The sequence below is a fragment of the Acanthaster planci genome, linkage group LG04 (genome assembly GCF_054643075.1).
Source record: "Acanthaster planci isolate LZ-2023a linkage group LG04, COTS_SCS, whole genome shotgun sequence".
Lineage (NCBI taxonomy): Eukaryota > Metazoa > Echinodermata > Asteroidea > Valvatida > Acanthasteridae > Acanthaster > Acanthaster planci.
Window position 1 is genome coordinate 8009584 of NC_141780.1, and position 20510 is coordinate 8030093.

General features: G+C 41.2%; 1 protein-coding gene across 2 annotated transcripts; it reads right to left on the bottom strand.

The window, feature by feature from the left end:
* Window positions 1–119: 119 nt before the first annotated feature.
* LOC110988871 (uncharacterized) lies at window positions 120–20040 on the bottom strand. 2 transcript variants are annotated; one of them, XM_022252788.2, is made up of 14 exons: window positions 19946–20040; window positions 16898–17027; window positions 16358–16468; window positions 15569–15688; window positions 14586–14827; window positions 13767–13962; window positions 12672–12815; window positions 11457–11657; window positions 10734–10850; window positions 10011–10127; window positions 9550–9666; window positions 8851–8964; window positions 6912–7091; window positions 120–5657 (listed from the first exon to the last, which is right to left on the bottom strand). In XM_022252788.2, the coding sequence occupies exons 2-14, from the start codon at window positions 16959–16961 to the stop codon at window positions 5155–5157; spliced, it is 2226 nt and encodes a 741-aa protein (XP_022108480.2). In that variant the 5' UTR covers window positions 16962–17027; window positions 19946–20040; the 3' UTR covers window positions 120–5154. The 2 variants fall into 2 exon arrangements, with proteins under 2 accessions (XP_022108480.2, XP_022108481.2); XM_022252789.2 differs by having other exon boundaries at window positions 19855–19991.
* Between the last annotated feature and the right edge of the window lie 470 nt (window positions 20041–20510).

A 20510-nucleotide genomic window follows, 5' to 3' on the forward strand; every position in this document is an offset into this window, starting at 1 on the left:
TAAAGTCCATAGATCAATAAAATTTGACCTAAGCATTACGTGAAAGCATATCATTTGAAATTATTAGAGGAAATCTTACTCAAAGTTAAGATACAACTGGTACAGGAAGGCAACTAACGTGGTGTCCTTGGTGAAGTTGCATTGTACTGCACTCCACATCAAGCATCAGTCATACTTTTATTCAAATAACTCTGAATGCACTGCATTACAACCAAAACATCTGCTGGTACTAAATGCAGACCTAGACTACAGGTAAGTACAGTTCCATGCTGCGCTCGTCAAGTACGCAGCGCTGAAGAAACTTACATCAATCCTGGTTTATACAACAGGCGAAAGTGAAAGCCAAGCCAAGCAAATGTGATGTTGCGAAAGATTTGCAACCAAACTTCACACCGGTTGAAATGTGTTCAACTTTTGCAAAGTCGCAGCGCGAATATTTGATCTGACGTCCCCAATTTGCATTTATGTTTGCTTTTGCGGCAACTATGAAGTTGCTATACTTTGTTGCAGCACCTTTTCTAAGAGTAGATCCCCATCTAATATAGTTCTGTAGTTTTACATGCATCAACTACTGAATGTCATGATTACAGTTTGTGCAATGGGAAATGTACAATGTGCAGCTTTCATCTTGGGGGGTATTCCTTTCCCACTAAATGGTTCTCATTTTATGGCCTGGGAGGGTCAGTCAAACCAAATGAAAGTTCCTGGGTGAAAACATCCTCATGTGGAAAGCACATAAGGCTACACAAAACGCAAAGTTGTCAATGTATGATTGGATAATGTTGAAATAAGAATATTACGCACATCTCTGATGACTTTTGGTTTTTGCTACATAAAATGAACTCAATTTGAACCTGGCATCAACTAATGTTTGATGCCATCTTATAAATACATAGTTATTCATTGCTTGTAGTTTCAGATTCAGTCACCGATAAAGTCCTGAAAGGACTTGAATGATTTGAATACATGTTAGTCATCAATGTGGCATGAACCAGTACTGCTGCACAGGTGTATGTAATCCTCATAGAAAAATGCGAATGTCCAAATATAATGTAATATTGAACATTACTGTCCAGTTTTCACCACAAAGCTGGACAGAATATCCTTTTTGTTACATATAAACAAATCTTTTTCTTCCTCGGTTGAAAATGAGAACCTCAGTTAAAAAGGAATGCCCTAATATCACCATCAAAGATTTTCAAATATCTCCAAAACCTCTGGCTACACACGTTTATAAAACTGGAAGTCTATATATTTCTTTAATGCCAAAGAAGGGTAACTTTACATCTTAAACCACACTGACGCTTCACATGAAATGTGAGGCAAATATGTTACAGTAATGTAAATTTATGCATAGCAAAGATCACTGATTGGGCTAGCCTTTGATCAAGGCACCTGGGGCCAAATGGATAGTCGCTCAAGAGTGAGGAGCTGGAGGAGACTAGTTTAAGCACCAAACCAATTCGCAAAGAAAGACTACACGATGGACCACACCCACGCCTGAAATTAACCATGCAGTAGCCGAGCTGAGTGCATCATGGACTGTGTAGTCTTTCTTTGTACGTCGGTTTGGTGCTTAAACTAGTCTCCTCCAGCTCCTCGCTCTTGAGTGACTATCCATTTTGCCGCAAGCGCCTTGATCAAAGGCTAACATTGGGCCTGTTTGAGATTTGATCGAGATCTGATCACTGATCTCTATCAGTGGTCCCAAAGCTGGTTCACACCATTCACTATGCGGCTTTTGGTGTTTGTAAACCAATGACAGTTTACTGATCGTGATCCAGGTCCTTGTGAAATAAATCGTGTGCCCCCTCCCCAGATACAGGCAAGAAAATGATCAAAGCTTGTTTTCACAGCCAAGATTCTCCAACAATGAAGTGCGTTGGATGCTACTACAGTAGATGTAATAATGCATGCAAAAGTACATCAGGCAAAACACTTCGTATATCTGCTTGCAAGTGCTATCTCAGCAAAGAAAATATCCAGAATAGAGCGCTCCACTGTGAAACAACTTGGAGTTGCTCTTTGCATGTATTTTATTGCTGGTGTGTGTCTGTGTATTTGTTCCAATGCATAAGTAGCTTTGAGATCAAAAGCACTTCCAGGTAAGTTACGAGTAGATCTTAAATGTTATCCTCCACCTGGATAAACTTTTCAAAGTATAAACTGAATACTTTTCTTGGCCCAAATGACCAAGTAAGAGGAAACCAGTCAGTATTAATACCATGTGACCATCTTTAAAAATGCTAGACTTAGGTGCAGATGATGGTTATTTTGTTCTGGTTTAGTGAACCCCATTACAAATCCTGGTTCAACAAGATAGGCAAACTACTTATAGCTTGATAAATCTTACAGGAAACCTTGTACTGGTTTAGCAAACCTAGCAGGAGCCCCGATGAAAGTTTGTAAATACGGCAGGAACCAGGGTTAAGGATTGGTTAATTCAGTGGAATATCCCATTAAGGTTTGGCAGCGAAATCAAGTTGACCCGATTAAAAACCTAGTTAAACTACTGCAAACCAGGCAGGAAACTTAGTTAATTGGGAAACTATCCATTGTAAATCTTCTTACGTGGCTCTCTGAGCATGATAACATTCTCCAGTGTTTCCGAAGGGTTCCAAAACCACTTAAAGGAGCAACAGTACTTTCTTACACTTTTACACTTTAGCAAACTTTCCCACAATTCCATGCAACCTAAATCCAAGCCTAAATACAGCATTTGTTCTTTACATCTGGCAAGAATGCAATAAGGGATTGGCAAACGAGCTAAAAGCATTAAAAACTTTAAACACAACCCTTCACAAATTAGTCAAAAATACATGCTTCAGTCTCCAAAAAAATTTAACAGTATTGGTAATCAGCACACAATACCATTATAAACTGTCAAGATATTGCTAAAATACAAGACAGTGACTGGGTACAATAGTGGAATTATATAAAAAACTTAGAAAATACAGAAATTGCACTACTGTTTACACAAATTCAAGTCACAAACTAGTGAATAATAAGGTGTTGTCTGGTTGAAATACATGGGTACGCATTCTCTGCATTCAGGGGACAAGTTCTTTTGTTGGGGAAATTTGAACCAAGTGGTAGGGACATTTCTGAGTCCCCACAACGTGTTCGGTCCACACAAAATAGGTGAAATGTCGAGTGTGTGTCCCCACAACTACGGTGCCGGCGCTCATGTACATCTGACACTCTCCCCTCACTGAGACTCAAGCTGTGTCCGAATTAAATCAATAATGGCTTGAACAACGTGTATGTGTGGAAAATGCACAAAGCCACTAGCCGATTCCAAATTGGCTAGTGGCTTCCAGGTGGAGACCCAGCAGAATAGGTTGAAAAGATCTCCACAGAGAGATTCCATGGATGAAATAGAAATTTGGAAAGAAGAATTTGGAAATTACTCAAAGAGGAGGAATTTTCAACGTGTAAGTATCTGTAGCAAATTGAAGTAATTTACAAGGGACATTTGGTTGAAATTCCAGCCGGGAGCATTTTGAAAACAGCATTTTACATCCAATGTTTTCGTACATGAGAACAAAAGCACTGTCTCCACAAGGATACCTATTTCAGTCTGTGTGTTGGCTTCCACAGGTGTGTGGTGCTGTGCCTAGCCCCACACGTATTACTAAGACACGACCTCGCATACTTTGCATCCTGGGTTAAAACCTTTCAACTGTGAAGTAACCTCAGCACTCAATTAAACTCGTTAGTACCCGACAACTGGTCTTCTCTGGATCAAGCACTGTGGGCAAAATTTTGAACCTTCAAGGCTGAAAAATACTACACAAAAAATTTCTGCACTGAACAAAAAGAAAATTCAATTGAGACACCACATAATGTGTGACTTGCTGGTTGGTAATAATTCCACAGTTTCACCCAAGACTGGCAGTAGGCAACCATTCAGATAGCAACAGTACAGCGTACACTAAACTGGGCAGCGAGTCTTACTTTCACATGAAATAACTCGGACAATTCGATCATAATGGTCACCACCTATGCCACATTAGGTTGCCCATTATTTATTGGGCTAATCCAGCACTGGGTACTTGCTCCATGCTTTTCTTATACTTTTTCCAGTTTATCAGTACTCTGAAAGCTTGCCTCTACCTAAATACTGTGTGCAGTGCCACAGGGTCCTAGCTTCTGCTTTACGACAATGATCAGTAGCTGCCTGCTGTGATGTGGGAAATGACATTTTGAACACCCAAGGGATGCGCAGCGCCCTAGGCAAAGCATAGGGTGCAGAGGGAAAGTTAAGGCGACAAAGGAATCTTTGAACCTTAGCGACCAGCGGTTCCTGCATTATTCTGTACACTGCAGGGCACATGCATGTGTGCAAATCATATCATACAACGCTTGCTGATGTGATATCTAACAGGGAGTGTGACATGCCGTTATGTCATCCTGTCATGACATCATCCTGGGCCAATGAAAAACAGTATCCAAGACAGAGGTATGATGTACATTAGGTCGCATTACTTGGTGAGAATGCTCTACACATGTATTCTGCATAAGGGGACCAATTCTAGTGTCATGTTGTGCTTATGGCACCAAGCTGTGCTTATCACATCATGCAGCTTTCCTATGAGACTATATCATTAATAATACTAATAGTCATGAGTCTAACATATTGTTTTTTAGTACTTCTATTTTTGATTCTCTTGTTTCAAGAATCAATCTTGTGCTTAAAAGTTGTGCAAGAAATGAACTTTTTAAGTCAAAGAATGCACAGAATGTTTGCCAAAACGACAGGGCTCTGGGAGCAAAAAGATCACGTCCAAAGGACTAAACATACATGAACAGGCTGTGGTCTCTTCTTGGAATGAGCCTCGCAGCTAAAGTCGTACATCTTGCTTATGGTTCATGGCACAAACATCCATGATGTAATCATGGATGTTGCTGAATTGTTATTGATGTAAGTAGCTGGACATTATGTTCCATACGCAGCATACAATGAAGGGCTTCTGTACTTCACTCTTTGGGCAAGTCTTACAGTAAAAATACGATGAGGAAACCATACCACTCCAAGCACTGGGTTTCCACAATGCTTCGCTTCCTGTAGGGAGCTGGGTCCCTAAAACAGCATCCCAAGACCTCCAATGATACACGTGTCATTACAGACACTGGATGTGCACAGGAGAGGTCCTAGAGAGAATGTGAAACATCACATGACGATGAGGGCTCTCCGGATGATAGCAGGGAGTTCTGTTCCACCAAGCTGCCAGTATCGCTCGCTCCCTCTCTGCTCAGGCCAGCCTGACCTGCAGACGACCCCTGACCCTGTTCCCCTGATCCGTCCCCGCCAGTAGCCCCCGTCAGCACACCGTCCAATAGTGGGGACGTGGTTTCCTGCAGCTCAATGACAGTCTGCGGCAAGTCCAGGGACCGCCGGGGTCCCCTAGCGTGTGAGCACTGCAGGACGTGGATGTATGGCGGTGGGTCCATCTGGGCTATGACGATGCTTTCGTACGATGGCGGGGGTTGTTCGGAGCACGTGTGTGTGGGCCCCGGCACGGTATGGTGCCTGCGGAGTTTGCGTCGCTGGTTACGCACCACAATGTTGTAAGGAGGTGGTTCATCACTGTACATACTTCCTGCACTCATGCGAGACAAGCTCCTGCTAACTGAGGAAGGATGATCTGTTGAGACTGTAAACCAGGTCAAATAATTACTTTTTTTCTTTCTTTTTTCAGAAAACAAGGCTTTCTTTTCAAATGAACTTTTCTCAGTTACTAACAGAAAAGCAGAGAACGCATCAGCAGACCACAAAATGTGTCCTTGTGCTCTACTAGTCTTGAGGAGATCAGTAACAATGTGATATACATCTTGGCAGGTGAAGAGCTGGAAATGTTTGCTTTATGTCAATTCAAATATGACTTGAGCAAGTGTTCTCATTTAAATTTCACAGAAGTTGCCTTTCTGTTTGATGATCTGAATCTGATGTATCAGCCAATCAAGTTTCCAAAACACAAGGTAAGCCGATTGGCAGCCAGGAAGTAATGCCTTGGAACCTTACTGCGATAATGGTTGTGTTTTTAACTTGAATGCAATAAATTCATTGTTCATCCAAATATCAAGTTTATGAAAACCAAAAGGCCATCAATCCATAGTCTGTGTCGCAAAGTCACAATTTGTACATACGGTGGCCTGCGACAGCAATGACATCTTAGTCTACCTTTCAATCTTCTATTGATATAGTTGACATCGTTGACATGCTTGCATCGCCGGTTATTAGAGGATCAGCGTAACAAGAGATCCAACCAACAGTAAAATGTTACAACTGATTTTTTTCAAAATGGTTTGACTAGGGTTGTTTGAGTGGCACTGTATTGTACATGTACATTGGTAAGAAGCCATTACAGTGGAACGTCGCTGTACCGAACACCGCTATACCGAACATTCGGCTGTACCGAACATCGTCCTTGGCTCCCAATATTTTGTGCACAAAACCTACCGAACATTATGCAGTTGCAAATCAAGATTGCAAACCGAGATTCGCCACAGCATGCATCAGAGATCGATCCTGAGCAGTAGATTCACGACTTAACTGAATATCAATGTTGTAACTCAAGATTTAATAAAAAACAAACTAATTAACAGACACATTTCTAGAAACCTCAAACATGAATGCAACGGCAAAACATCACGAAAACAGCAAATCATAGTATCACAAAAGGGTGCACTTCAGTTAGACAAGAGAGGGTGCTATTCAACATGGCAACGAAACGTTCAGCAGTTAATTTCGCTATACCGAATGACCGCAGTACCAAACATTTAGCGTGGACCCCGTTGTGTTTGTTTAGCGGCGTTCCACTGTATACCAATGATCAAATTATAGTTCACACCTCAACGTGCCCTAGGCTGCAAGCTGGTGCATGAACAATATCTGGGATTCCACTTACCTGAGCTGCCATCTCGGGATCTTTGCCCAAACATCTCAGGGTATTGTCTGGTGTACAGCGGGTTACGGCAGCGTCTCATTCTGCAGCATACCCAGATGCTCACTAGTAGCAAAGAGGCTGGTATGACCGTTATCAAGGTGTAGGTTAGACTGTTGTGAAAGCCATCTTCCTCATAGGTTTCTGCATGGACACAAAAGATACAGGCTTTGTGACATTGCTTCAGATGGACGAGTGTTGAGGGAATATCAAGATGATCTCGTTACTTCTCCCGTTTCATCCAACCAGTGTTTAACGTGTTCCCTCCCAATAAGCCTTTTACGAGTTAAATTTGAGTAAAATCTGGTACTCTTGAGTTCTTTCAATTCACCTGAACATGACAATTTGAATTCTCTGTACAATTTGAATTCTGGGGAATTCAAATCATTACGTTATGTACTAACAGATAACTCAACGTACGAGAGTTTATTTAATAATGTTTAACTCGCAAAAGGCTGACCGGAACCCACAACATTTTTCACCCACTGTATGTCAATTTTCATGTTGTAGCGTGCGATATGAAAAACAAAAGGTCAAAACAGCTCAGGTTCCTCTTCCTAAGGCACACTAAAATAAATACTGAAAATAGGGCCCTGAGATTCAATTTGTGGAATATGGTCATATGTGACTGCAATCATTTTCAGGGTAATTTATCTGCCAGAAATAAGACAAATTTCTAAATTATGTATGTGATACAGGTGAACATGAATGCGCTCTGTGAGGGAACAAGACATGGCAAGCTTTTACACAGCAATGACAATCCTTTGATGGGAACTCATCGCATATACACACAGGTGTAGATGAATCTGGTCACCATGGTAACACCATCACTGGTGGTAGGCATTATGAAAACAATTATATGATATATATACCAAACCCAACATGCTGCTTTCCACCATTAACCACTTCGTGCCGGGGTGCCCGGTACTGGAGATGTTGGCTTTATACCCAAAGCCGGGGTGCCTGAAATCGGACAAAGGAGCTTCGCCTTGTAACAAAAGACCGTACTCAAAACAAAAGACCGGGCTGCTGGGAATTGCAAACATTTTTTCAGTTGTCAGCAGCGGAGGAAATTCGTTCATTATTTTGAAAGATTATACCACTGTTTGCGGCATTCAACATGAGCAGATTACCACCGGGGACAAGAGCGCTCCAGTGATGAGCGATACAATACCGCTGTACGCTAATCTGGCCCCTATTGACAAGACGCCAGCAGTGCACTGGGCCAGTTTCGGGAACAAAAGAAAATTACGTAACACCACACAATCTGGGCTCTCTTTACAAGGCGGCAGGCCTGGCTAAAATACTCGAGCGTCAATAGATGTTGTCTGTCAGATTAGAGTGGCCACCAGACAGTCATTCGTGTGGGTGTAAACATCCAGTATATGAAGTTATTAATTTTTGAAGAATTTTGAAAATTGAAAATCTTGAAAATCCCCCTGGAATATGTCATGCAACTTCAAATTAAACCCGGCAGCATATGGTTAAAGGGGACCATCACAAAATGTCCAGTAACAGGTGGCTGCATTCGTTGATACATTTGACACACGACATATTGAATGTACAATCTTTGCATGCACGCTAGGCACAAAGACAGAACGATTCCCCCACCAATCTAGCTCTTCTTTACCGGTACGGGGGTGTTTGGAGTCACAGTGCATATTGACACTCTAACAAGGCCCTGTCTGTGCATGATGACAGTCATCTCAGCAAGCAGAAGAGTTCAACCAACTCAACATCAGCCCAAATGAAAAAGACTAGATAATAATCTGGTCACATGACCTGCACTGACTGCATTGGCAGTAAGTGCCTAGTGTTGCTACTGTTCTTAACTAGCAATGCTGACTGCTTACAACACCATCAACTAGAGGACATGAAGGTTGGTCGGCTCTGGCCAACTTACCCACGATCTTCATTTCACAGTACATGCCGGTGTATTCTGGGGAGCATTTACAGTGGTACCTATCATGGGTTCCCACACAACTACCTCCATTTTGGCAGTAGTACTGTGGACAACCTGATTGGTATAAGAACAGACATCAAAGTGCATTATGGAGACTGCAACATTGGAAGAAAGATATCCTCAGTTTCCACCACTGAATTCTGACTAACAAAAAGCAGTGGATTCCATCATAATTGCTGATGGCACTAAGGCCTACAAGCTTTTCAAAAACTGGACTCGGAATGTAAAAGAAAAAACAAAACCTAAAATACTAAAACACATATTGGAAAGTGTTTGTGTAATTCTCAAAACATTCCACACTGACAAGATCACAGAGAAGAAAAGTTTAGAGTCAGAACACCTACAATTTAGAGATTGAAAAAAGCCCATTTCAGTCTTCATTAACTAGTGAGATAAGTTTAAATGCTGAGAATGAAGTGAATAACTGACTTTGTTGTGATATAGATTTTATTCATTTCTTTATACATTTGCATTCTCTTTTTTTAAGCTAAGCATAACCAATGTGTACATTAAATACAAATGACATCGTACCAGTTTTTTAATTGTACAATGTAAATAATTTCAGACACTTCTAAAATAAGCCACAAAACAAATCCCTAACAGAATGTGTTGACAGTCGGCTACTCGCACCACCATTACCTGAGTTATCTTGCTCACAGCGTAGTCCTGAATAGGGTCGCTGACACAGGCAATATCGTGTGGACACTGAGTGGCCCAGGCATATACCACCATTCATGCAGTAATCCTTGGGACACACTGCAGCCGAGAGAAATGTGGGTTTCTCCAATTAGAGGGGAAAGACAAACCAGATAAGTTCCTATAGGCTGTAGTGTGTCAAAATGCATGAGTCATGCAGGCCATTGTGAGTACAGGAAAGCCAGTTGCCTGTGCAAACAAATGATGACTCTCCTTTGGAAGTGGCAAAGAATATGAAAGAGCTGGCAACCAATACATCAAAGAAAACTCAATGTTTCAAGTATTTGGAGTTGTAACAAGTTGCCTAACTACAAACTTTCTGGAAATTCCACTACGCCCCACCGTTACAGATGCAGACAATAGTTTGGTTTGGTACCCTGTCTCCCTGCCCTCTACCAACCTACCTTCTTCTTCCAGGCACCTGTCCCCTGAGAAGTGCGGCTTGCAAGTACAGCGTGGGTAGCCAGTTGTCACCTGATGACACTGCCCCCCGTTAGCACACCATTTATCTGGGCACAAGCCTAGTAATTTGTACAAAGAAAGTACTAAAGTAAGAAAAGCGTGATGGGGGGTTTGACTACTGTGGTTAATAAGGTAAGAATCAAGCCGGGAACCATGGACGTTGGATGGTTCTGGCTTTCTTCACACCTAACCCTTTTAAATTTAGTAGTAAACTTGGTACCTGAAAGGTACTCAACTAAAATACCAAGCTGCACCTGCTTGAAGTGAGATTTTCACAATAAAATGTGGACTCGGAGTTCATTGGCTGTAGTGCACAACCCATCGTGGCCATGATGACTGTCATGTATGACCGCTAGAGGCTGAAAAACAGGTGCCCAAATTTCAATTGAACTCAGTTGATGCCATAATCACCTGTTTAAACCATGCATGCGGTAGGTGTTTGAACAATACGAATGGGTACACTGTCTTCATTACATCTGAATTTAAAAAAATCAAAAATGGGAGGTTCACTGTCCACTAGCACATTTGCTCTGTCACCGAACAAAGCGATTTGCCATTCAGAAATGATCACATGATAATAAAAGTGTTCATAGATGAAATTTATCCCGGTGGGCAAGTGGCTCCAGTCAACAGACCAAGCCAAAATGGGGAAGGGGGGGCCTCACCAAGACACGGTTTCTCATCAGAATCATCCCCGCAATGGTTGACGCCGTCGCACTCAAAGTAGTTGGGGATGCAACGGTTGTTGGCACACAAGAATTCAGAACAGGATTCCCTGGTAGCTGCAAGTTGAAAAACCAAGGATGAGCAGCATATGAAGGGATAACGGAGAATGCAAGCGTTATCACCAATGGGGACGATAGACAGAAATATTTATCGTGCAACATTTGGGGTCTCTCTGTGGCGTGAGGCTAAATTTGGGAGGTATTTCACACATGATGGGTCGAAAGGAGATGAAATGGTACCAAGTCCTCCTTCCCTATTTATATTTAAAACTCAAAAAAAACCCAAAAAAACGCTTCCTAATATTTTATTGTACTTTAATGTATCCTGTTGTTTTAGCTCTTTCCTTTATTTCTGAAATATTTTCTCAATTGTATACAATTGTAATTTTTATGAATTTTAATGTAATTGCTGGACACCTCTGAAAAACAGTTTTCAACCGAGATGCTCCCCAGGATAAAGACGAAATAGAGAAAATGAAGAAATGAATAGATCTTTCCAAAGATGCACTGAGAGTTGAGGAGATGCTCATCTTTTTTTCAATAACAGGTTTTGATCTTATACAGACGTAAGTTTAGTTTATAATAATGTATGCTAAACCTTGGTTCTTTCCCCTGCAATCCAGCAGTGTCTACTATCATAGTAAATGGGATGATTTTATTTACCAGCGTCTGAATAGAAAGCAAACACTCCTGCCACAGTAATGTTCTGGTGCAGCAGCTGTCCCGTGTGGCAGCGTACATACAGCCCATTGCTGGTGGATGTGATCTGTATGGCAGGGAAGTGATAGCTGCGATGTATTGACTCCACCTTGGGAGCGTAGGACGTGATGCCGTCATGAACGTCCAGGATGATGCCTACATTCTCTGAGGCAAGAAATAAAACGAGACGGGGGAAAACAGGAGTGAGGGTGGAAGCCGAGAGGGGGTTCTCCAATATTCAGCTTTGTCTCTGTCCGAGGCTTGGGCTGATTTTTAACCCTTTGACTTTGAATTTATTAGCTCAATAATAAGTCAACAAAACGTCAAACTACATGCCAGTGACTCAACTACTGATGCAGTTTGATTTAATTTGAACAATGTTAGCCTTAAGTTGGTGATTATTTCAGAGATAAAGCCTAAGTGCAAACAGAACCCAGGTTCATGTATTAATAAAACCCCTCATGGTTGAAAGTAAGGCCTTTACCCTAAAAGAGCCAGGCTTTGGGGGATCATCTCACACCGGGGGAGGGGGAGGACATCTCAGCTGTCTCATGCCTGATTTGGGGGACACTTGGTATGTACGTGAAGGCACTCATTATGAGTACATCTTTGCAATTTTCCTCCAATCTGATGTATGGGCTTTTGTTGTGGTCATTCACAGTTCATAGCCAGAAACGCATCACCCACGTGCACTGAGCACATCAACGGCATAAGTTGACATGTTTAAGTGACCTCTCTCAAATAGATTAGCATTCTGAGAGAATGCTATGTCAGATCTTCACAAACGATTGTACAACATTACTGCAAAACTACTGCACTGCAGTGACATCTCCCCCCCCCAAAAAAAAATTAAGGGGAGAGTAACGGCGACACTTCAGAGGTAGCCAGGACAAAAACCTAGCTAATCTTCTCAAATTTAAAAAGTCAGGCACTGATTTGAAGGTTAGGCATCCGCTCGTCGAAGTGCGCCCTCACGGGCAAAGAAGAGACAGGCTAGTGGGAAGTTTTGACACTACAAGGTGCTCATATATTGACTATCACTGGTGCTCAAGCCACCATGTTATCACTTCACTCCAGACTCACTGGACATAAGATTTAGTCTATCTCGTGCATCTTTTCATTTCAGGGGGATGTTTTCCTTCATTTTCATGAAAATGATTGAGATTTGATCCTACGTACTTGATATGTAGATAGGATTGAGGGATAAGTACACATGCTTCTTCTTTGGTGCTACGAACAGCCACAATATATCATGGGAGTCTGGGCGCCACAATGTTGTAGAGAACTGACTGATACGATCCTCAAAGAAAGTAATTGTCTCCACTGAAAGAAAAAAAACCAAACATGTCATAAATTAAAGGACATTTAAAAGAAAAATCACATACAAATATATACGCCTAAAGCAAGATCCGACAGATGATTCCTTCATCTACTGAAATCTACAATTCACTGCTTGCCGTCAACAGCAATTGTCAAGAGTCAAGTCAAGAGTTATGGTTACAGTTGTATAACTGTATTAACATAAATGTACATGTACAGTACATGTATCTATTTGAACAATGAAAATTGGAATCTTCATTCCCAGAATTACTATGGTACTCAATATCACTGGCAACTTGCCAGGAAAGCATCATTCCAGAACTTTCTCTGACACGCTGTAAATCCAGAACAATCAATAATAAGTTTGTTGATCTGAAAAATCAATTCTCTAAACAACAAATATTTCAGAACTCAGCAAACTTAAAATCCTGGTATTTGTGTCCCCTTTTTTTCTCAAAATGATACATTTTAGACCAGATGCCTTTTGTCGTTTTTCTGTAAATACAGTAACAATGTTTTATAAACTTATAATGACAAACTTCAATCCATGACCTTGCAGTTTACTAAACAACCCCTTCAAAGTGTACCACTGTGCATATTTCTCACCAGACCCCTTTAAAAACCTGAGAGACCTGCATGTGCAAATGCATTAGTTAGGGTGCTGAGTGGAGGTAACACTCAAATAGATCGGGTATCCCTTGCAGGGCTGCAATAGGAATCTGCATGTATCGTACACCTGAAAAATCACATACAAATAAATACACCTAAAGCAAGATTCAACGGACATAGTTTGAAAATCACAGTGCAGATGTAAAGGAGAAGTCACAATTTACATACACCAGGATGCCACCCTGCTGTACACCACAGGTATTCTTCTAGGTCAAAGGGCACCCTAAAACAGAAATGCACTTGGAGAATAGATGGCTCACATTGAATAACATAATTTATCTTTACCTCTGGGCTTAACAGCGGGCTCTTTGGAGCCCAAAAAGCGATAGTGAGCTCGGAAGACAGGGAACTGGTAAGAGATGCTCTGCTGGTGCTTGAAGTCAATGCGAAGGGAATTCCCCGAGGACACAATTGCACTGGGCCGCTTATTTGAAGCAAAGCACTGGTTTAAAATAGGAGTTGAAGACTGGCCCTCATAGATCTGCATGTTAATTTATAAATTCAGTCAACCTTACTACAACATATCTCACTTTTTTTCAATCACTTGTAAAAATAATGATTTAAATTTGATTCAATCTCTCCCCAGAGATACAAGTGGAAACATCTTCATTCTTTGCCCACAAGTTTTCAGCATTATAAATTTTAGAGGAACAAAAATCCAGAATTCTATGCGACTTGGTTTTTAATAGTGGTAACTTCGTGAAAGTATTTATCAAGACTAATTTCTTTGTCGCTTTTAAAAGTCAGTGTACAAGAGAATGATGTTTTGATCACACACATAGATCAACCGATCATGCAGTCCATCTGATCCAGCTATTTGGGCCAATTCACTCACAATAACCATCTCTGCCCTCACTGCTCCCCTGACTGGAGAGAAGCACTGAGCAGCAAAGTAGGATCCCTGGGACCCATGCTTGACAAGCCAACAGTGGAATGTACGACTACCCACAAAACCCCCATGGGCATTGACATGCAACATTATCTGGGATATTTACGTCATGTTAAAAAACAAGCCACTACAATAGGTAAAAATCCGATGTCTTCTTCATTCATCTACCCTTTTCAAATATTTCCACTAATGCAGCAAAGAGTAAAACCACTGACCTCTATAACGTTTTTCGAATAGATCCATGAACAGGGGAACTTTCTCCTGCTCCCAAACATTAGGAAATCATCAAAGATGAGCTGAACCTTGCCCGTGACCTCCTGATTGGTGATGGTGTAACTGCAGGTGTAAGGCACAATGGTGTCGGTGAAGTTGGCGGGTGTGAATGGTGGGCCCGAGATGCTCCCCAGTTGAACACTGGGCCAACCGGTGTACAGCTGTGGTCCACATTCTGTCGTTTCTGCACAATGGAAAATGAATCTCCTAAATAAATGAATCTGAAACACGGATAACTGGTGGAGATTTTTCATCCTTCATCTACTGAAATCTACAATTCACAGCTTGCCGTCAACAGCAATTGTCAAGAGTCAAGTCAAGAGCTACGGTTACAGTTGTATTAACATAAATGTACATGTATAGTACATGTATCTATTTGAACAATGAAAATTGGAATCTTCATTCCCAGAATTACTGTGATACTCAATATCACTGGCAACTTGCCAGGAAAGCATCATTCCAGAACTTGCTCTGACACGCTGTAAATCCAGAACAATCAATAATAAGTTTGTTGAGCTGAAAAATTAATTCTCTAAACAACAAATATTTCAGAACTCAGCAAACTTAAAATCCTGGTATTTGTGTCCCCTTTTTTTCTCAAAATGATACATTTTAGACCAGATGCCTTTTGTCGTTTTCTGTAAATACAGTAACAATGTTTTATAAACTTATAATGACAAACTTCAATCCATGACCTTGCAGTTTACTAAACAACCCCTTCAAAGTGTACCACTGTGCATATTTCTCACCAGACCCCTTTAAAAACCATGAGAGACCTGCATGTGCAAATGCATTAGTTAGGGTGCTGATGCATTAGTTAGGGTAATGCATTAGTTAGGGTAACACTCAAATAGGTCGGGCACCCCTTGCAAGTCTGCAATAGGAATCCGCATGTATCGTACACCTGAAATCTCTCGTTACTCACGGGAAGGTCTGTCACAGGTCGGTCCTGTCCATTCTTGTTGGCAGTCACAATCAAAGCCTTCTTCTCGGTTGATGCAATGCCCCATGTTCTTGCACGGGCTGCTGCTGCATTCGTCCACATCTGAAGCAATTACAAACCCATTCAGGCTTCAATTCCAATGCCATCATTTCCTTTTAATTCAGTCTCGGTATGCAAAAGCATTTCTTTGTTCTCAAGGAGAAGGAAAAAAGTCACAAATGTGATATGAAATATGTGCAATTGGGTAGAGTAATGGAAACTTTGAGCACTGGCCCTGACCATGTTAAATATGAAGGTACTGAATATACATCATTCCTCCTAATATCAGAAAAGAACATTACAATATAACGATAATACAGACCTGCAGACAATTGAGATCATGCCAAAATAAAATGTATAAATTTATAAAGAACAGATTCCTGTTGGTTGGGAATCCTACTCCTGACAGTGCATTAGTTAACCGTTACAGTTACTTGGACAGTGGTCACTGGTCAAGTTTATAAATCAAAGCAATGTCATTTATGTAATCATCTCTCAAATGATGCCTTGCACATCTTCAAAAAATAATGACGGCACGGCAAGCAATAGCATGCAGTGTGTGCAAATCATCTGACCTCTCTTAATGGATGGTGTGTGGATTTCAGTCTGCAGGAAACAGCACCGGTACAAGCACAAGTTTATAATGTACACAGCCAACTTAGTCAATCCAACAGAAAGACATGCTAGACTTGGCAGTGGTACAGGTACACTGACGTGTAACTTCCATTTTACCTTGTTCACAGTTTTTGCCTGTCCACTCCGGAGGGCAATTGCAACTGTAGGTGTTGAGAGTGTCCTGACATAGACCACCATGCAGGCAGGGATAACTGGCACACATTAGATCTGTGTGGGAGTGAAGTGACCCAAGACAAATGGCAACTTCTGAGACGCTTAGTGGCAGTACAACATACTGGTCCCATGTGACCAGTCCACTAAAATACAAAGACTGCTACAAGCTACATGTACATGCAATTATAGACTGCAGTGACCCGAACATTACTTAAAAAGTAACAGGGCCAGACAATTTAATCTAACATGTACCAGCTTTTCTTGTACAAATACGTATTTAACTTTGCAACAAACTTCACAAGCTAGCGTAGGTGGGACTCCAACCAAGGACCTCTTGGTTAGTACTGCAGAGTCTGATAAGTAGCAAGTGGGCCAAGCTAACTTTTTTGGGGGGGGGATATGGGAGAGTCGGAGACAAAACACCCAATATACATGTAAACTGATGTATGTATTTTGTTTTGAACACAGACTACATGCATTTACCTTTGTCTTGTGGCTGAACTCTCTGCAGCATGACAAGCAGAATGATAACAAGATGGCCTCGCATGGTGACACTAACCCACTCAGCGTAGTAGAGATGTGACCCAAGATCCGTTACAAAGCCACGCCCATCCTGCCACGGAACAACTCAAATACTCAAATAGGGTTTAATCTTAAAACGAGTTGATCAGTTGGAAAGGATCCAAAAGCGTGTCCTTTTCATCATTTTGATCTTAAATTACACCTCATAGCATTCAACAGGTGCTGGATGTAGTTAATTTAAGTACCCTAGAGGACCTCTGCAAAGATCTGTGTTAAATCTGCCACTGAACTTAAAAAGTCCAGTAGGTTTAAGATTGGCTGCCTAAACACTGCTGTGATTAGGTGGAACCATGGAGAAATAAAACATCTCCATGGTGCAACATAACTCGAGAGACAAACAGTAATAATTAAGAGTGAAGTATGAGACAAGCAGACACACAAATAGTCCCATTCTGTCATTAATTAGTAACCTACACAGTATAAAAACATAATAATTAATTATTTTTCAACTTCAATGTTTCTTGGGGGTGGTATTTGTTTTACATTTTTTTATAAATCTGTTAACGTTCTATGGTCTGCTACTGTAGAACATGTGACGGTGTTTTAGGTGATCTTTTCGTTAAGTACGTGTACATTATATCTGCTGTGGTCTTCTGTCATGTAAAACTTCGAGCAATTTTTAAATTTGTTTGGCCCGATTTCCATTTTTATCCAATTTCACACGGTTTTACTCATTTAATCTACAGATTATAATCAACACTGTATTTTAAAAGGGGCTGCTTGGTGCAGACTTGCAAGCCTTCTGTCGGTTGGATAGTTGGTCCTTCTATTTGTCTTATATTCTTTTACATACTGTCAGTAATTTTAAAAAGCTATTTATCGTTTTTTTTTTAAATCAAACTTTTGAGGTACACAATGCAGCAGCTTTAACTCCACTTCTTCCATCAAATTTTTCCATGAGAGCAACCTTGAGGTACCTGTAGCTCTTGAAAAGGGTGTAACAGTGGGTCTCAAGCCATGAGACAGAGTGTTTTTTGAAAAATCTGAGATGCCTACTCACCAATGACATTGTTCATGCTGTTTGTGTTTATCACACTGCACATGCGTCGGGCCGACCAATGGCCAAGCTTGCTCCACATCTCGGTTCAAACATTTTCAGAGAAAGGGAGGGACATCTTGTTTTCATTGCTATGTGAACTGCCCGTGTACTGTGACAGGTTGCAAGATGTTAGAAATCCCCCCTCCCCCGTCTTTGAAAATGGTTGAACCGAGCCAGCTTGGCCATTGGCTGATGCATATGCAATAACACCAACACCATGAACAGTGTGATCGTCATCAGGTGGAAAGAGAGATTGGAGAGCACAAAATCTCATCAGTTTAAAAAAATACTCGGTCTCATGCTCTGAAACCCTCTGTTACACCCTCTTCGAGGGCTACAGGCAGGCCAACCTCAACATGCTAAAGGTTGCTCTCACAGGAAAATTTGATTGAATAAGTGGAGTTTACCTCAAAAGTTTGTTCACAAAACCCCTTACGTTACGACCCCGTGTAAACAACATTGGCTCAAAGTCACATGGAGTTGTGACTATGATTGAGTTCTCAAAGTAAGGAACATTCAGCTGAATTCGACATGTTTGAGCCCAATTTCCAGATGCAGACACTCTTGGATTTCGAATGAAATTTCATGACACTGAAATTGTTCACAAAGGTTCAACACCATCCATGTAACATGAAGGTGGTAATAGGAGTTTTCAACCAGATGAGTTTTACGTTTTCACAATTTTGGCAATGGTGTGTGAGAAAAATCAAATAACCCAAAGGTCGAAGTGTGCCACATACATGGGAACTCTACCATGTTAGTACATCCATAGAGGAAGGACACAGGAGTTAGAACTGCACAGGCTATAACATCTGACCAATTGCCGCTTTCTTGTATGCCCGGTATGTCCGTAGCCAGAGTGCAGCGAGAGCTTGCTACGCACTATCTGTTGTTTCACAACCACGAAACCCCTTTGTACCCTATGATCGCCACGGCAATTTTCGTTGGTAATCTGTATTCTGGAAACTCTGTACACTGAGGAATAGGAAATTGAATATTCCTTGCTTTGTTGGTGCTTGGTATGATCTCATGACAACATCAAATTTAATGTTTGCCCAGTTGCTTACGTTACGCTGTGTGCCCTAAATCTATATGTGCAGTCATTGCCCTTAATGAATGCTTTCTTCTGGAGTTAGGGCCTATTTTGGGAATAAATTGCCCCGTTGTTTACAAGATTTTGTGTTTTTTTAAGACATATTTGTACAAAAGCCTATTTTACAAGATTTCATGACTGTGACAAAATAGCACATTTTGTTCTTTGTGATCTTAGCTTTCCAGCAGTAGTCAACATTTTTTTGGCCAGTCTTAGCCAAATTCTCGCCAAGTCTGAAACTGATGTATTAGGGGAGGTGAATAAAAACGGAACAGTGTATCAACATTAGAAAAGTTTATTCAAGATGGCAAAAGTAAGTCTACTAAGTACTATCAGGGATTTTTCTCTATTTCCTGGTCACAGCACTAATTTATTTGCAAGCAAAACGCTACAACTTTAAGTATTGCCAGGACATTACTGGCCCCGTTTGTCCGGCTAAGATGCAGGCAGAACTCGCGCATTCTTGGAATATTTTCTATCATTCGTCTGACTGACTCAGCGGCGACGATCACTGGACACTTTGAAGTACACTGCATGTACCACTAATGCACAACCAGACAGTTACAACTCCTGTGTCCGTCCTCTATAGCGCATGTACATATACAGTCATAGCCTACGTCGCCGTTCACTATTCACTGCCAACGCTCAACAACAATTAACATGTTCATGTTATCCAATGATTGTTTAAACTGACCACTTTCGTTTCAGTATGTCATTGATATTCACCTAATATGGCTAGGTACATGTAGGGTGGGATCGAATCCATGACATGTCCTAGAACATGTAGAAATGGTTAAATTCACGAAATTTCTCTCACCAGTTCAGTCCAGCTGCAACACTTCCATGTAATAACGCGACTCGTCAATAGTATTTGGAGGGCGTTTCAACTGCCTTGGCCAACCACAGCGCAGTTTTCAGTTTCATCACTTTTTGCTTGGGCCACCCTACATACAGACATTAGTACATAAAACAGCAGTCTGAAACCTACACGCGTACACGGTCACCCTTCTTGGTATCACAATCATATACCTACCTTGTGTGAATATTCCTTTGTTTTCGTTTTATCAAGAAATTTCGCGAGCATTTTTTTTCGAAATAGATTTTTGATGATGATTTCCTTCATTGGTCCTCTCAGTCTTCATTTTCGGCAGATGACTCGATCCCTAAATGCCTCTAAACCTGTTTTCCAGAAAAGAGCAACCTTTTGTGGACTCCTCTTAGTCCATATACAGTACACCAGGCAAGAAATGGGACAGAGGGGTACCCCCTCCCACAAGTCCAACCCCTATACACAATCTAGCCTATTGTTACCTAACACATCCCCCCCCCGAAGTCTGGAAACGAATTCCTGAGATACCAGCATAACAATGACCAACACAAAG